This window comes from Myotis nattereri, assembly GCF_964212035.1.
Source record: "Myotis nattereri genome assembly, chromosome: 7".
Lineage (NCBI taxonomy): Eukaryota > Metazoa > Chordata > Mammalia > Chiroptera > Vespertilionidae > Myotis > Myotis nattereri.
This window is the reverse complement of record NC_138082.1, coordinates 21,953,104-21,965,651: the sequence shown is the minus strand read 5'-3', so window position 1 is coordinate 21,965,651 and position 12,548 is coordinate 21,953,104. Positions and strand designations below refer to the sequence as shown.

General features: G+C 39.4%; 1 protein-coding gene across 1 annotated transcript in view; it reads left to right on the top strand.

The window, feature by feature from the left end:
- Positions 1–12,548, top strand: part of USP37 (ubiquitin specific peptidase 37) — a 72,048-nt gene that overhangs the window by 32,427 nt on the left and 27,073 nt on the right. Inside the window, exons 10-14 of the mRNA XM_081095370.1 lie at positions 2,386–2,544; positions 4,828–4,959; positions 5,122–5,245; positions 5,748–5,938; positions 11,554–11,671. Coding sequence (XP_080951496.1) covers positions 2,386–2,544; positions 4,828–4,959; positions 5,122–5,245; positions 5,748–5,938; positions 11,554–11,671 — 724 coding nt within the window. The remainder of the gene's footprint in view (positions 1–2,385; positions 2,545–4,827; positions 4,960–5,121; positions 5,246–5,747; positions 5,939–11,553; positions 11,672–12,548) is intronic.

Genomic DNA, 12,548 nt, shown 5'->3' with positions numbered 1-12,548 from the left:
ATAAACTGGATTTTTTTTTTTTAATCCTCACCTAAGGATACTTTTTTCATTGACTTCTAGAGACGGGGGAAGGAGGGGGAGGAAGGGGGAGAAGAAGCATCAACTGGGAATCAAACCCAAGACACTGGTCCACGGGCCATTGTGCTAACCACTAAACACCAGCCAGGGCAATAAATTGTATTTTTTTTTAATGTATCTTTATTGATTTCAGAAAAAAAGAGAGACGGGCAGAGAGATAGATACATCAATGATGAGAGAGAATCACTGTTGACTGCCTCCTGCACGCCCCCACTGGGGATCAAGCCTGCAACTGGGGGCATATGCCCTTGACTGGAATCGAACCCGGGACCCTTCAGTCTGCAGGCCGACACTCATTCCACTGAGCCAAACCAGCGAGGGCTAAACTGGATTTTTAAGGAGGAATAATCTATTTGCTATTTTAAAAAGAAACAACTGCAATGAAAGATGCAGAAAGGTTGAGAGAGAAAGAATGGAAACAGATATACCTTGCATTGTCCAAACTACAGTATTTAGCAGTGCATTGAAAGGATAAACCTGAAATAGTTAGTGATAACTTTTAGGGTAGAGGAATAGGGTTGTGTTTGGGAGGAGGCATTTAGGGTTTTTTGACATGAATGATTGTTACATAGGTATTCACTTTATAAAGATTGCTAAGTTGCCCAGGGGCGTGGCTTAATGGTTGAACGTTGACCTATGAACTAGAAGGTCATGGTTCGATTCCCTGTGAGGAGGGCTGCAGCGTTGTGGGGTTTATCCCAGTGTGGAGTATGCAGGAGGCAGCCTATCAATGATTCTCTCTCATCATTGATGTTCCCATCTTCCTCCCCCTTTCCTTTCCTCTCTGAAATCAGTAAAATTTTAAGTTGTTGAGCTCTACATTTCACTTTTTAAAAAATTAATAAACCTTATTTTTTTAGAGTAGTTTTAGATTCATAATAAAATTGAGCAAAAAGTGCAGAGAGTTCTTGTGAACCTCCTGTCCCCACACACATGCAGCTTCCCTCGCAATTGACACAGTGGTACACATTTCATTTTTATATACTTTTTTGTAAAGTATTCTACTTCACATTTTGTTTTTTAATCCTCACCCAAGGATATTTTTCCTTTGCTTTTTAGAAAGAGTGGAAGAAGGAGGGAACGACAGAGAAATATCGATGTGAGAGAAACACATCGATTGGTTGCCTCCTGCACACGCCCTGACCAGGGCCCTGGGCAGGGGTCAGGAGCCTGCAACTGAGGTACATGACTTTGATGGGAATCGAGCCCAGAACCTTTCGGTCCTCAGGCTCTATCCACTGAGCCAAACCGACTAAGGCACACATTGTTTTTTGTTTTTGTTTTTTTTTTTACAATAAAACCAAACAGTGGCTAATAGATGGCCTAGCCAGACAATAAGTCATTTGGAGACAGTTTTTCCTTATAAAAAAAGCAAATCATATTCCTACTTCACAACATACAAGCAAATAAACATTCAAGCAGATTAAAGACCTAAATAGGAGGGAAAACAGGTGTTAAAACTTTTAAGGAAGACATTTCTATGACCTTATGCTACAGAATGAGTCTTAAACAAGACACATAATTTGAAACTATAAAAGAAAAATGATAAATTTGACTATGCAAAAACCTGAAACTTAGGATATCTAATAGACAAAGGACTAGAATATAGAATGTGTAAAAAACTACAAATCTTTAAGAATCCGATATAAAACCTCAGGGTGCACAAAAAGAAATTTAGAGAAGAGTAAACAATTATAAGAATATATTCGACTTCAGTAGTAATCAGGAAAATAAAATAACAATGAGGGATCATGTGTCACTCATTAAATTAGTAATATTGTAATGGAGACCATATGAAGAAATGGAAATCACTACTGTTGGAATCTGTAAATTGGTACAGTCTTTTTGGAAAAAATCACACTATCTAGGAAAATTAAAAGATACTAATATTTTCCCTTCTCAGCATATAAACTGAAAGTTGTTCTCAAGTAGGTTGGGTAAGAATATTGGTTGTGTCATTTAATAGTGGAAAAAGTTAACTGTCCAAATGTTTTCAAACTAGGCAAACTAATGTATGATATCCATTAAGTGGTAAAAGTGAATAAAAATGTAAAACTATATTTATACTGTTTCTTAAGCCATTGACTTAGATTATTTTGATTGTAGGTTAAGTATTATATGCTTCTTCAGCTCTCTATCAGACTTGGAATTTGTGGATTTTTTCCTCAAGTGATCATTATTACTGGTATTTCCCCAAATTTAGATTTTTCTCTCTCAGATATGACTTCTCTGAATCTACTTACGGGGGTGAGAGGGGAGTATTTTAAAAACTGTTTTGCTTCTTTATATTTTTATTCTTTTTTATAGGACTAACATCTCAAGCCAAACTCCCTCTGCCAAAAGAAGTTTGGGATTTCTTCCTCAGCCAGCTCCTCTATCTGTTAAAAAATTGAGGTGTAATCAAGATTATACTGGCTGGAATAAACCAAGAGTGCCCCTTTCCTCTCACCAACAGCAACTGCAGGGGTAGGTAAATTCTTTCATTTTGCTTTCTTTTTATAAAGTGATTCAACTGAAGTATGTTTTTGTTCTTAGGAAATGCATCTTGAAGTATTTAGAGCTAAAGGGGTATGATTTCTGCAACTTTCAAATGGTTCAGGAAAATAAAACTCACAGAGGTATGAAATGATAGAGCATATAGTGCAAAAGATTAACAATTGGTGAATCTAGATAAAGAATATTCTTGTGCAACTTTACTAAAAGTTTGAGAATATTTCTAAATAAAGGTTTTTTAAAAATAGGTACTTTGGGAAAGGGTTTGGTAGTAATCATTGAAGCTAAACACAACATATACAGAGTGGGTCAAAAGTAGGTTTACAGTTCATATGGAAAATAATACAGTGATTAATAATACAATGATAAGCTTTTGTTTACTCACAACTGTAAACCTACTTTTGCCCTACTTTTGTATTCTATGACCCAGTGGTCCTACTAAGAACAAATAGCAATTTGCATAAGTCCCCAGCCTCTGTTAGCTTTTATTTGAAAGTATATGTTGTTATCCTATTTACTAAAAGACAAGAAGGGTAATTGACCGTACCTTTGCTACGCTTCCCATAGTCTAATCAGGGTGATATGCAAATTAACCGCCAATCAAGATGGCAGCTGGCAGCCACGCAGCTGAAGCGAGCAGGAGGCTTGCTTGCTCCAGTGATGGAGGAAGCCAAGGTTCTCCTCCTGCTGCAGCCCGGCTCTAAGCTTCGAAAGCAACAAAGTTTCAATTATAGAAGCTAAACAAACCCCAGATACCTGCTTTCAGCTGGTGGTGGCGCTGGAGCCGGCTCTCAGCTCCAGTGACAGCAACAAAGTTTCAATTATAGAAGCTAAACAAACCCCAAATACCTGCTTTCAGCAGGCCATGGCCTCAGAGCTGGTGCTGGCTCTCAGCTCCAGTGACAGCAACGAAGTTTCAATTATAGAAGCTAAATAAATCCCAGAATTTAAAAAAAAAAAATGAAAAAAGGAGAGGCTGGGAGCTTCAGTCGCCGGCCAGACTGAAAACGGCCCTCAGCCCCTCACTCAGGCTGGCCAGGCATCCCAGTTGGGACCCCCACCCTGAAGGGGGTGTGACCGGCTGCAAACAGCCATCATCCCCTCACCCAGGCTGGCCAGGCACCCAAGCGGGACCCCCACCCTGATCCGGGACACCCTTCAGGGCAAACCAGCCAGCCCCCACCCATGCACCAGGCCTCTATCCTATATAGTAAAAGGGTAATATGCAAACTGACCCTAACAGCAAAAAGACTGGGAATGACTGGTCACTATGATACGCACTGACCACCAGGGGGCAGACGCTCAATGCAGCAGCTGCCCTCTGGTGGTCAGTGCACTCCCACATGGGTGAGCTCTGCTCAGCCACAAGCCAGGCTGATGGCTGCCAGCGGTGGTGGTGGGAGCCTCTCCTGTCTCCTCAGCAGCGCTAAGGATGTCTGACTGCAGCTTAGGTCTGCTCCCCGCTGGCAAGTGGACATCCCCCGAGGGCTTCCGGACTGCCAGAGGGTTGTCTGATTGCCATCTTAGGCCCAATCCCTTGGGGAGCAGGCCTAAGCCAGCAGGTGAACATCCCCTGAGGGGTCCCAGACTGTGAGAGGGCACAGGCTGGGCTGAGGGACCCCCCCCCCCCAGTGCACAAATTTTTGTGCACCGGGCCTCTAGTCTTATAAACTGTAATGTGCAAATTGACCGATGGCAGAACGACCGGTCGGCTATGATGCGAACTGACCACCAGTGGGCAGACGGCAGATGCTCAACGCAGAAGCTGCCCCCAGCCCACAGGCCCCAATCGCCCAATGGTGAACTGGGAACCGGGGGTGAGTGGTGGCGGACGTGGGCAGTGCCAGGGCCCCAATCGCCCCATTGGTCGCCCCACACACAGAGGGCAACCGGTGGCAGTGGGGATGGGGCCAGCTGCCAGCAGCGAGGAAAGATCAGCCCTGATCGCGGGCCAGGCCTAGGGACCCTACCTGTGCACGATTTAGTGCGCTGGGCCTCTAGTAATGTTATAATGCAGTGGTTCTCATAGTGTGGTCCCAGACAAGCAGCATTACATCAGTTGATCCTATTAGAGATGCATATTTTTGCACCTTCTTTTTCCAGAATCAGAAACTATGGAGATGGGGCCCAGCAATATGTATTTTAATAAGCCCTCTAGGTGATTCTGATGCATGCTTTTCTGGAGAACCCATGCTCTAATGAACATACTTCAGGAACTACCAATGTCTTCAAAAGTATTTTTTCTTTACTTTTCAGTTTCTCCAACTTGGGAAATACTTGCTATATGAATGCTATTTTACAGTCCCTATTTTCACTCCAGTCATTTGCAAATGACCTGCTTAAGCAAGGTATCCCATGGAAGAAAATTCCACACAATGCACTTATCAGGTAACTGTTACGTACTTACTGAGTAAACTTTTACCTTATTGATTATAGAATAATGAAGTTTTAGACACTTAAAATTCTATGTGCTATGTTAATAGTCTTTAAAATATCATACCATTCAGTGTTTTGTAAAACATGCTAAACTAGTCTCTTTTGTTTTACCAGACGCTTTGCACACTTGCTTGTAAAAAAAGATACCTGTAATTCAGAGACCAAAAAGGATTTACTCAAGAAGGTTAAAAATGCCATTTCTGCTACAGCAGAGAGATTCTCTGGTTATATGCAGAATGTGAGTACCAGTTGTTTTTAGCCACTTTAAAGGTAGTGGAAATTGAAATGATCTTAGTGTGTTACCTGATTTTTACTTTAAAGTGAGATTTATACATATATGTTGTGTTCATCACAGGTTGGAGAACCTAAGAACTTCTGGTAAGGTTCAATGTGACTCTTTTGTGGTTTATTATATTTTAATAATACAGATGTGTTCTGTCAGTGAAGGAACTTGGGGTATTTTACCTACAAAGGCTTTTTTTTTAATTTTTTTTAAAAAAATGAAGTAAGAAGTGATTCCATTATTCTTGCTAATCTCACTGATAGTAAAGAATATATAATTCATCATTTGTTCTTATTCAGAAAATATGTAGAGTAAATCATTAGAGTAAATCTCTATGTTACTTTTTAATATAGTGTTATTGACTCCCAAGTGCTTAGTTTTATAAATCATAATGTTGATAAGCTATTATTGTGATAAAAAATGTTTTGATCTGATTAAAGATGTTATACCTTCTTAGGATGCTCATGAATTTCTAAGTCAGTGCTTAGACCAGCTAAAAGAGGATATGGAAAAATTAAATAAAACTTGGAAGACTGAACCTGTTCCTGGAGAAGAAAATTCACCAGATATTTCAGCCACTAGAGTATACACTTGCCCTGTTATTACTAATTTGGAGTTTGAGGTTCAACACTCCATTATCTGTAAAGCGTAAGTAGTCTCCAAGAAATCTGTTTTTCCTTTTAATTCTTTTTTTTTTTTAAATATGTTTTTATTGATTTCAGAGAAGAAGGGAGAGGGAGAGAGAGATAGAAACATCAATGATGGGAGAGAATCACTGATCAGCTGCCTCCTGCATGCCCCCTACTAAGGATCGAGCCTGCAACCCGGGCATGTGCCCTTGACCAGAATCAAACCTGGAATCCTTTAGTCCTCAAGCCAATGCTCTATCCATTGAGCAAAACTGGCTAGGGCTCCTTTTAATTTTAATGGCAAGTGATTGAAACTCTTTTGAAGGGTTTTAATTCTTACCACATTTTCCTTCCCATGTCATGGGAAAAACAGAAATACAGACATCTTTTTTTAGTGTTACTATTTTCTGTAAAAATGCTTGTTGGGGCGAGAACTAAAAAGTACTTAAATATTTTGCCATATGCTTTAGTGATAACAGTTCATTTTGATCTACTGTGTGTGTGCTTTTTTTGTTTGTTTTTCATATATTTTTATTGATTTCAGAGAGGAAGGGAGAGGGGAAGAGAGATAGAAACATCAGTGATGAGAGAAAAATCATTGATTGGCTGCCTCCTGCAAGTCCCCTGCTGGGGATCGAGCCCACAACCAGGGCATATGCCCTTAACTAGAATTGAATTTGGGGCCTTTCACTCTGCAGGCTGACACTCTATCCACTGAGCCAACCGGCTAGGGCTGTGTGGAATATCAAGTTATCTGGGAATACTTGTTCTTTTTATCCTGAAAAAACTTGCTATTGCTTATTTTATTGAACCAAATTGATTTTATTAAAAATGGGTTTTTATAAAATAGATCAAAATTTGAATTATTTTTAACTTCTGCAATGCTTTTTAACCATATTTACATTAGTTACTCAAATTTACTTTCTAAATTTAATTTCCATGTTCATTGTATCACATCAAAAGGTTCTGTTTTGATTAATTTTCCAGTTATTGGTAGCACATATCTGAATACAATTTTTCAGCGAGAGTAGAATTCTTCACAGCCCCTGTATTAGTGAGAATTAATTTTGTGACTTTAATACATGACTTAATACAGGATTATTCAGTCACATATAGCCTTATCCTTCAACATATTATGCAAACTGTTTCATTGTATCTTTTTAAATTTTTTTAATTGATTTCAGAGAAGAAGGGAGAGGGTGAGATAAAAACATCAATGATGAGAGCGAGTCATTGATTGGTTGCCTCCTGCACACATCCCCTACTTGGGATCGAGCCCGAAAACTAGGCATATGCCCTGACTGGAAATTGAACTGTGACCTCCTGGTTCATAGGTCGATGCTCAACCACTGAGCCACGTAGACTGGGCTGTTTCATTGTATCTTGTTACTAGATGTAACTTGGGAGAAACCTGATTTTCTGGATAATCTTTTTCTTCCTGAAAATCTTCCTTATTTATTGGAAATTAGCATTTTTCACTAGTTTACATCTAGATCTAGACACTTTTTGTTAATTTTGCTTTTAACATGATGGAGCTTTTTCATCTGAAGATTTGGAGTTTTCTTCAGTTCAAGGAAACTAGTCTCTAAATACTACTTTTCTTTTATTCTGAAATTTTTTTTTAGAAATACTCAATACCCATATATTGGCTCTCCATTCTTTGGCTTCCATATTTGTCTGTTTTTCTTGGTTTGCTCAAAATGTAGTGTTCACTGAGGTCTCTCAGCTAGAACATTCTAGTATTTTTTACTAGAATTTTGAATAACCATGTGAAATGTGGACACTAAAGATGGTAGTTTTGTATTACTAGTCCGTGACTTTTTTTAACTTTTAAAAATTTATTGTTGAAAATATTACAGATGTCCCCTTTTTTCCCCCCATTAACGCCCTCCACCCCACACCTCACACCCTAGGCCTTTACCACACTATTGTCTGTGTCCATTGATTATGCATATAAGTTCTTTGGTTAATCTCTCCCCATCAACTCCCCTACCCCGCCTTCCCTCTGAGAGCCATCAGTCTGTTTTATGCTTCTATATCTCTGGATCTATTCTTTTCATCAGTCTGTTTTGTTCATTAGATTCCACATATGAGTGAGATCATGTGATATTTGTCTTTCTTTGACTGGCTTATTTTGCTTAGCATAATACTCTCCAGATCTCTTTATGTGGCCTCAAAGGGTAAGAGGTTCTTTTTTTTTTTTTTTTTTTTTTTTTTTTACTGCTGCACAGTATGGTGTAAATGTACCACGGCTTTTTTATCCATTCATCTACTGATGGGCACCTGGGCTGTTTCCAGTTCTTAGCTATTGTAAATTGCGCTATGTCACCAGTCTGTGACATTTGTTGCCTTCATGCTTTCTTTAGCCTTTTTTCCTCCAGTGGATAAATTATTTTTTAAAAGAAAAAGCCCAGGTCTTACAAATTCAGCTCATCTTCTTGTAAAAGCTGGAAAACCCATCAGCAGTTAATAATATGATAGACTGCCATCCTTCCCTTCTAATGCACTTTTTTTATTAATCCTCACCTGAAGATATTTATTTTAGAGAGCGATGGTTAGGGAGGAGAAACATTGATCTGAGAAACATCGATGTGAGAGAGAAACAGCAACTAGTTGCCTCCCATATGTGCCCCAACCAGGGGTCAAACCCGCAACCCAGGTATGTGCCTTGGCCAGGAATCGAACCTGCCACTTTTTGGTGTACAGAATGACACTTAACCAACTGAGCCATCCAGCCAGGACCCAGTGCACTTTCCAAACAAAATTTGTTCAAGTCAGAAAGAGAAACAAAGGTTTAAAAAATATTATTTTTATTGATTTTTTTAGAGAGAGGAAGAAAGAAAAAGAACCATGGATGTGGGAGAGGAACATTGATCAGCTGCCTTCTGCACGCCCCTCACCGGGATCGAGCCCACAATCTGGGCATGTGCCATGACTGAGAATCGAACCAGCAACCTCTTGGTGCATGTCTTTATTGGTTTGAAAGAGAGGAAGGGAGAGGGGGAAGAGAGGAACATCAATCTGTTTCCTCCCATATGTGCCCAACTGAGCATTGTATCCACAACCTGGGTATGTGCCCTGACCGGGGATCAAACCAGTGACCTTTTGGTGCACAGGATAATGCTCAGCCAACTGAGCCATACTGGCTAGGGCAGCCGTGGGCAAACTACGGCCCCCGGGCCGGATCCGGCCCGTTTGAAATGAATAAAACTATTGAAAAAAAAGACCGTACCCTTTTATGTAATGATGTTTACTTTGAATTTATATTAGTTCACACAAACACTCCATCCATGCTTTTGTTCCGGCCCTCCGGTCTAGTTTAAGAACCCATTGTGGCCCTCGAGTCAAAAAGTTTGCCCATCCCTGGGCTAGGGCAACCAAATTTATTTTTATAGAAAAATTTCAGTTGCCTCTGATAGAAATGGCCACAGGCAGCACAGGAAGAAAGAAGATGATATCAAAGAGGTGGCTCCAGTGCTGTGCCAACAGCATCTGTCAGGCGCAGCACCCAAATGTCAGGTGTTTAGTTGAGGTGTGTGCATCAGTGCATGAAACTACGTGACTCACAGAATGTAGGCACGCCAGGCTGAACAGTGGCCCAGGAGTTTGCCAAGTCTGTAGTCAACAAGTTTCTGTGGGGCCACAGCCACTGTGGTACAACTATCTCCTCAAAGACCATGACTTAGTTGCTTTATTAATAATTTTCTTTAAGACAGTTCTTTAGCCCTAGCCTGTTTGGTTCAGTGGATAGAACAGGGGTGGGCAAACTTTTTGACTCGAGGGCCACAATGGGTTCTTAAACTGGACCGGAGGGCCGGAACAAAAGCATGGATGGAGTGTTTGTGTGAACTAATATAAATTCAAAGTAAACATCATTACATAAAAGGGTACGTTCTTTTTTTTTTTTTAGTTTTATTCATTTCAAACGGGCCGGATCCAGCCCGCGGGCCGTAGTTTGCCCACGGCTGGGATAGAGTGTCAGACTGTGAACTGAAGGGTCCTGGGTTCCATTCCAGTCAAGGGTACATGCCCGGGTTGTGGGCAGATCCCCAGTAGAGGGCGTGCAGGAGAGAGCCAGTCACTGAATCTCTCTCATCATTGATGTTTCTCCTCCCTTCTCTGAATCAATAAAAATATATTTTTTAAAAAAGAAAAAAAAACACAGTTCTTTAACCACAAAGTAGTTTCTGGCTGAAGGAAGATATTATATACCTTATTCCTCATATTGTAATTTTTTATTTTTAGCTTCTGTCTCTTCTGACTATAAGTTAGTTTGGCCAGTTTGCCAAATGTACCTAATTTTTAAAGTATTATAGTTTAAATCTACCAGTTTTCAATTATTACATGGCATTTCAATATGTTCATGTATTCTTGAATATGAAGAATTATGAATTCTTGCCCAAACCGGTTTGGCTTAGTGGATAGAGCGTCAGCCTGCAGACTCAAGGGTCCCAGGTTCAATTCCCGTCAAGGGCATGTACCTTGGTTGCGGGCACATCCCCAGTAGGGAGTGTGCAGGAGGCAGCTGATCGATGTTTCTCTCTCATCGATGTTTCTGGCTCTCTATCCCTCTCCCTTCCTCTCTGTAAAAAATCAATAAAATATATTTTTTTTAAAAAGAATTATGAATTTTTCATTTGAAGAACTTAAAATATCTAAAATTAAGTACTTAATATTCCTCATAAAACTTCCTTCTGCAGTCTGTCTCAGTAATGACAGTTCCAGAAATGTGGTGTATATCTTAATTCTTTTCTTTCTCTTGCACCCCTACATCTAATTCTCAGCACATCCTTTCAATTCTTCACAGTACATCCAGAATCTGACCCCTTCTTACCACCTCTATTGCCACTACTTTGGACTAAGCTGCTATCATCTCTTGCCTGGATTGTTGCAGTTCCTTCTAAACTGGTGTCTTTCTGTTCTTGTCTCTCTGTGGTCTATTTTAAACACATTAGTCAAAGTGATAAATTTTTAATGGAAATTAGTTCATGTCAACCCTCTGCTTGTAACCCTTAAAATAAAAGCTGAAATCCTTACTATGATCTACAAAACTTCTTAGGATTTGCCTTTGATTAACCCCTCTCCCCCAGTTTACTCTCTAGCTTCATCTCCTATTACTCTTCCCCTTGTTCATTCTGTTCTAACCTTTTTTTAAAAAATGCCAGAATCTTGGTACCTCAGGGCCTTTTCACATTTCAAGAAAGTACTTAAATACTTGCCAGGATTACCCTTTGTGTTGATTTTTTTGGATATATATATTTTTTTTGAATTTAGAAATAGAGGGGAAGGGAGAGAGCTAGAAACATCGATGAGAGAGAAACATCAACATCGATCGGCTGCCTCCTGCATGCCCCTTACTGGGTTTTGAGCCCACAGCCCTGGGCATGTGCCCTGACCAGGCATCAAACCAAGTGACCTCTTGGTGCATGGGTCAATGCTCAGCCACTGACCAACACCGGTCGGATACCTGTGATTTAATAAGGGTTAAAGTAATGTGTCTTAAATGTGTATATTTCTTATGCTTAATCATAGCCTGTTTATACACTGTGGGGGAGCAGTGTTCCTGAAGTATATTTGTATTTATTTTGTATTGCAGTTAGGTTTCTGAATGCTTAGATTTGTCTTCTTTTACAGATGTGGAGAGATTATTCCCAAAAGAGAACAGTTTAATGACCTCTCCATCGACCTTCCTCGAAGGAAAAAGCCACTCCCTCTGCGTTCAGTTCAAGATTCTCTTGATCTTTTCTTTAGGGTAAGTAATATATTTTGGTATTTTTCCATAACTAAATTTTATATATCATATATAATTATATTTGAAGTTGGTTTCTTTAAGGCAGAATTTGGACAAAATTACTTGAGGGAAAACAAATGAGAAATATTTATAAATATTTTTAAAAGCTTGATAAATCTAATTGTTAACTCATTGAAGAAGATTGATTGCTTAAATAGATTATACATCTGACTCAACAGGAAGTGTTTTAAACCTTAGAAGCAGTTATTTGTAAACAAATATTAATTTGAAGCCTAGGAAGTGACACATGCTAAAATTTGGTAATGTGGATTAAAATTGGAGACACTATATAAGTGAGTATACTAAGATCTGAGGAATAAAAAATGCTCTTTGCTTTTCTTAGGTTGTATGTACTCTTAGAAACAACACAGAAGTCATGTTTACCTAATGCTGTAAATAAATATTTGTGTCTGTGAAATACTGTTACAGATAATCTGAGGCATAATTGGTCCTGTTGTGTAGCAGTCCTTATAACTTAAGGAAATTTGCCAGGATTACCCTTTGTCTTTAAAATAGTGTTTCTTGTTTTGTTGTAGCAAATGGGCAGAATTGTCTTCCTAAGGTTAAAAAACTTCTTTTCTTTAAATGAGTAATATTTAGCTCCACCCAATGATAAATACTCTGCTTTTCTTTTTGCTTTAATCATTCCTTGCTATTCCTACTATTATCATAGAATTTGAAGCTTTTCCTGTGTATCTTTACCCCCATTTTTTAAGGATTTCTTGTTTCAGTTTTCTCTAGGTAATGCTATCCACCCCAAACTTTGGTCCTTTAGAGCAGTTGTTCTTAGTGGGCTGTTACCAGAAGATTGAGTTCCATTATAAGAAAGGGGTAGAGT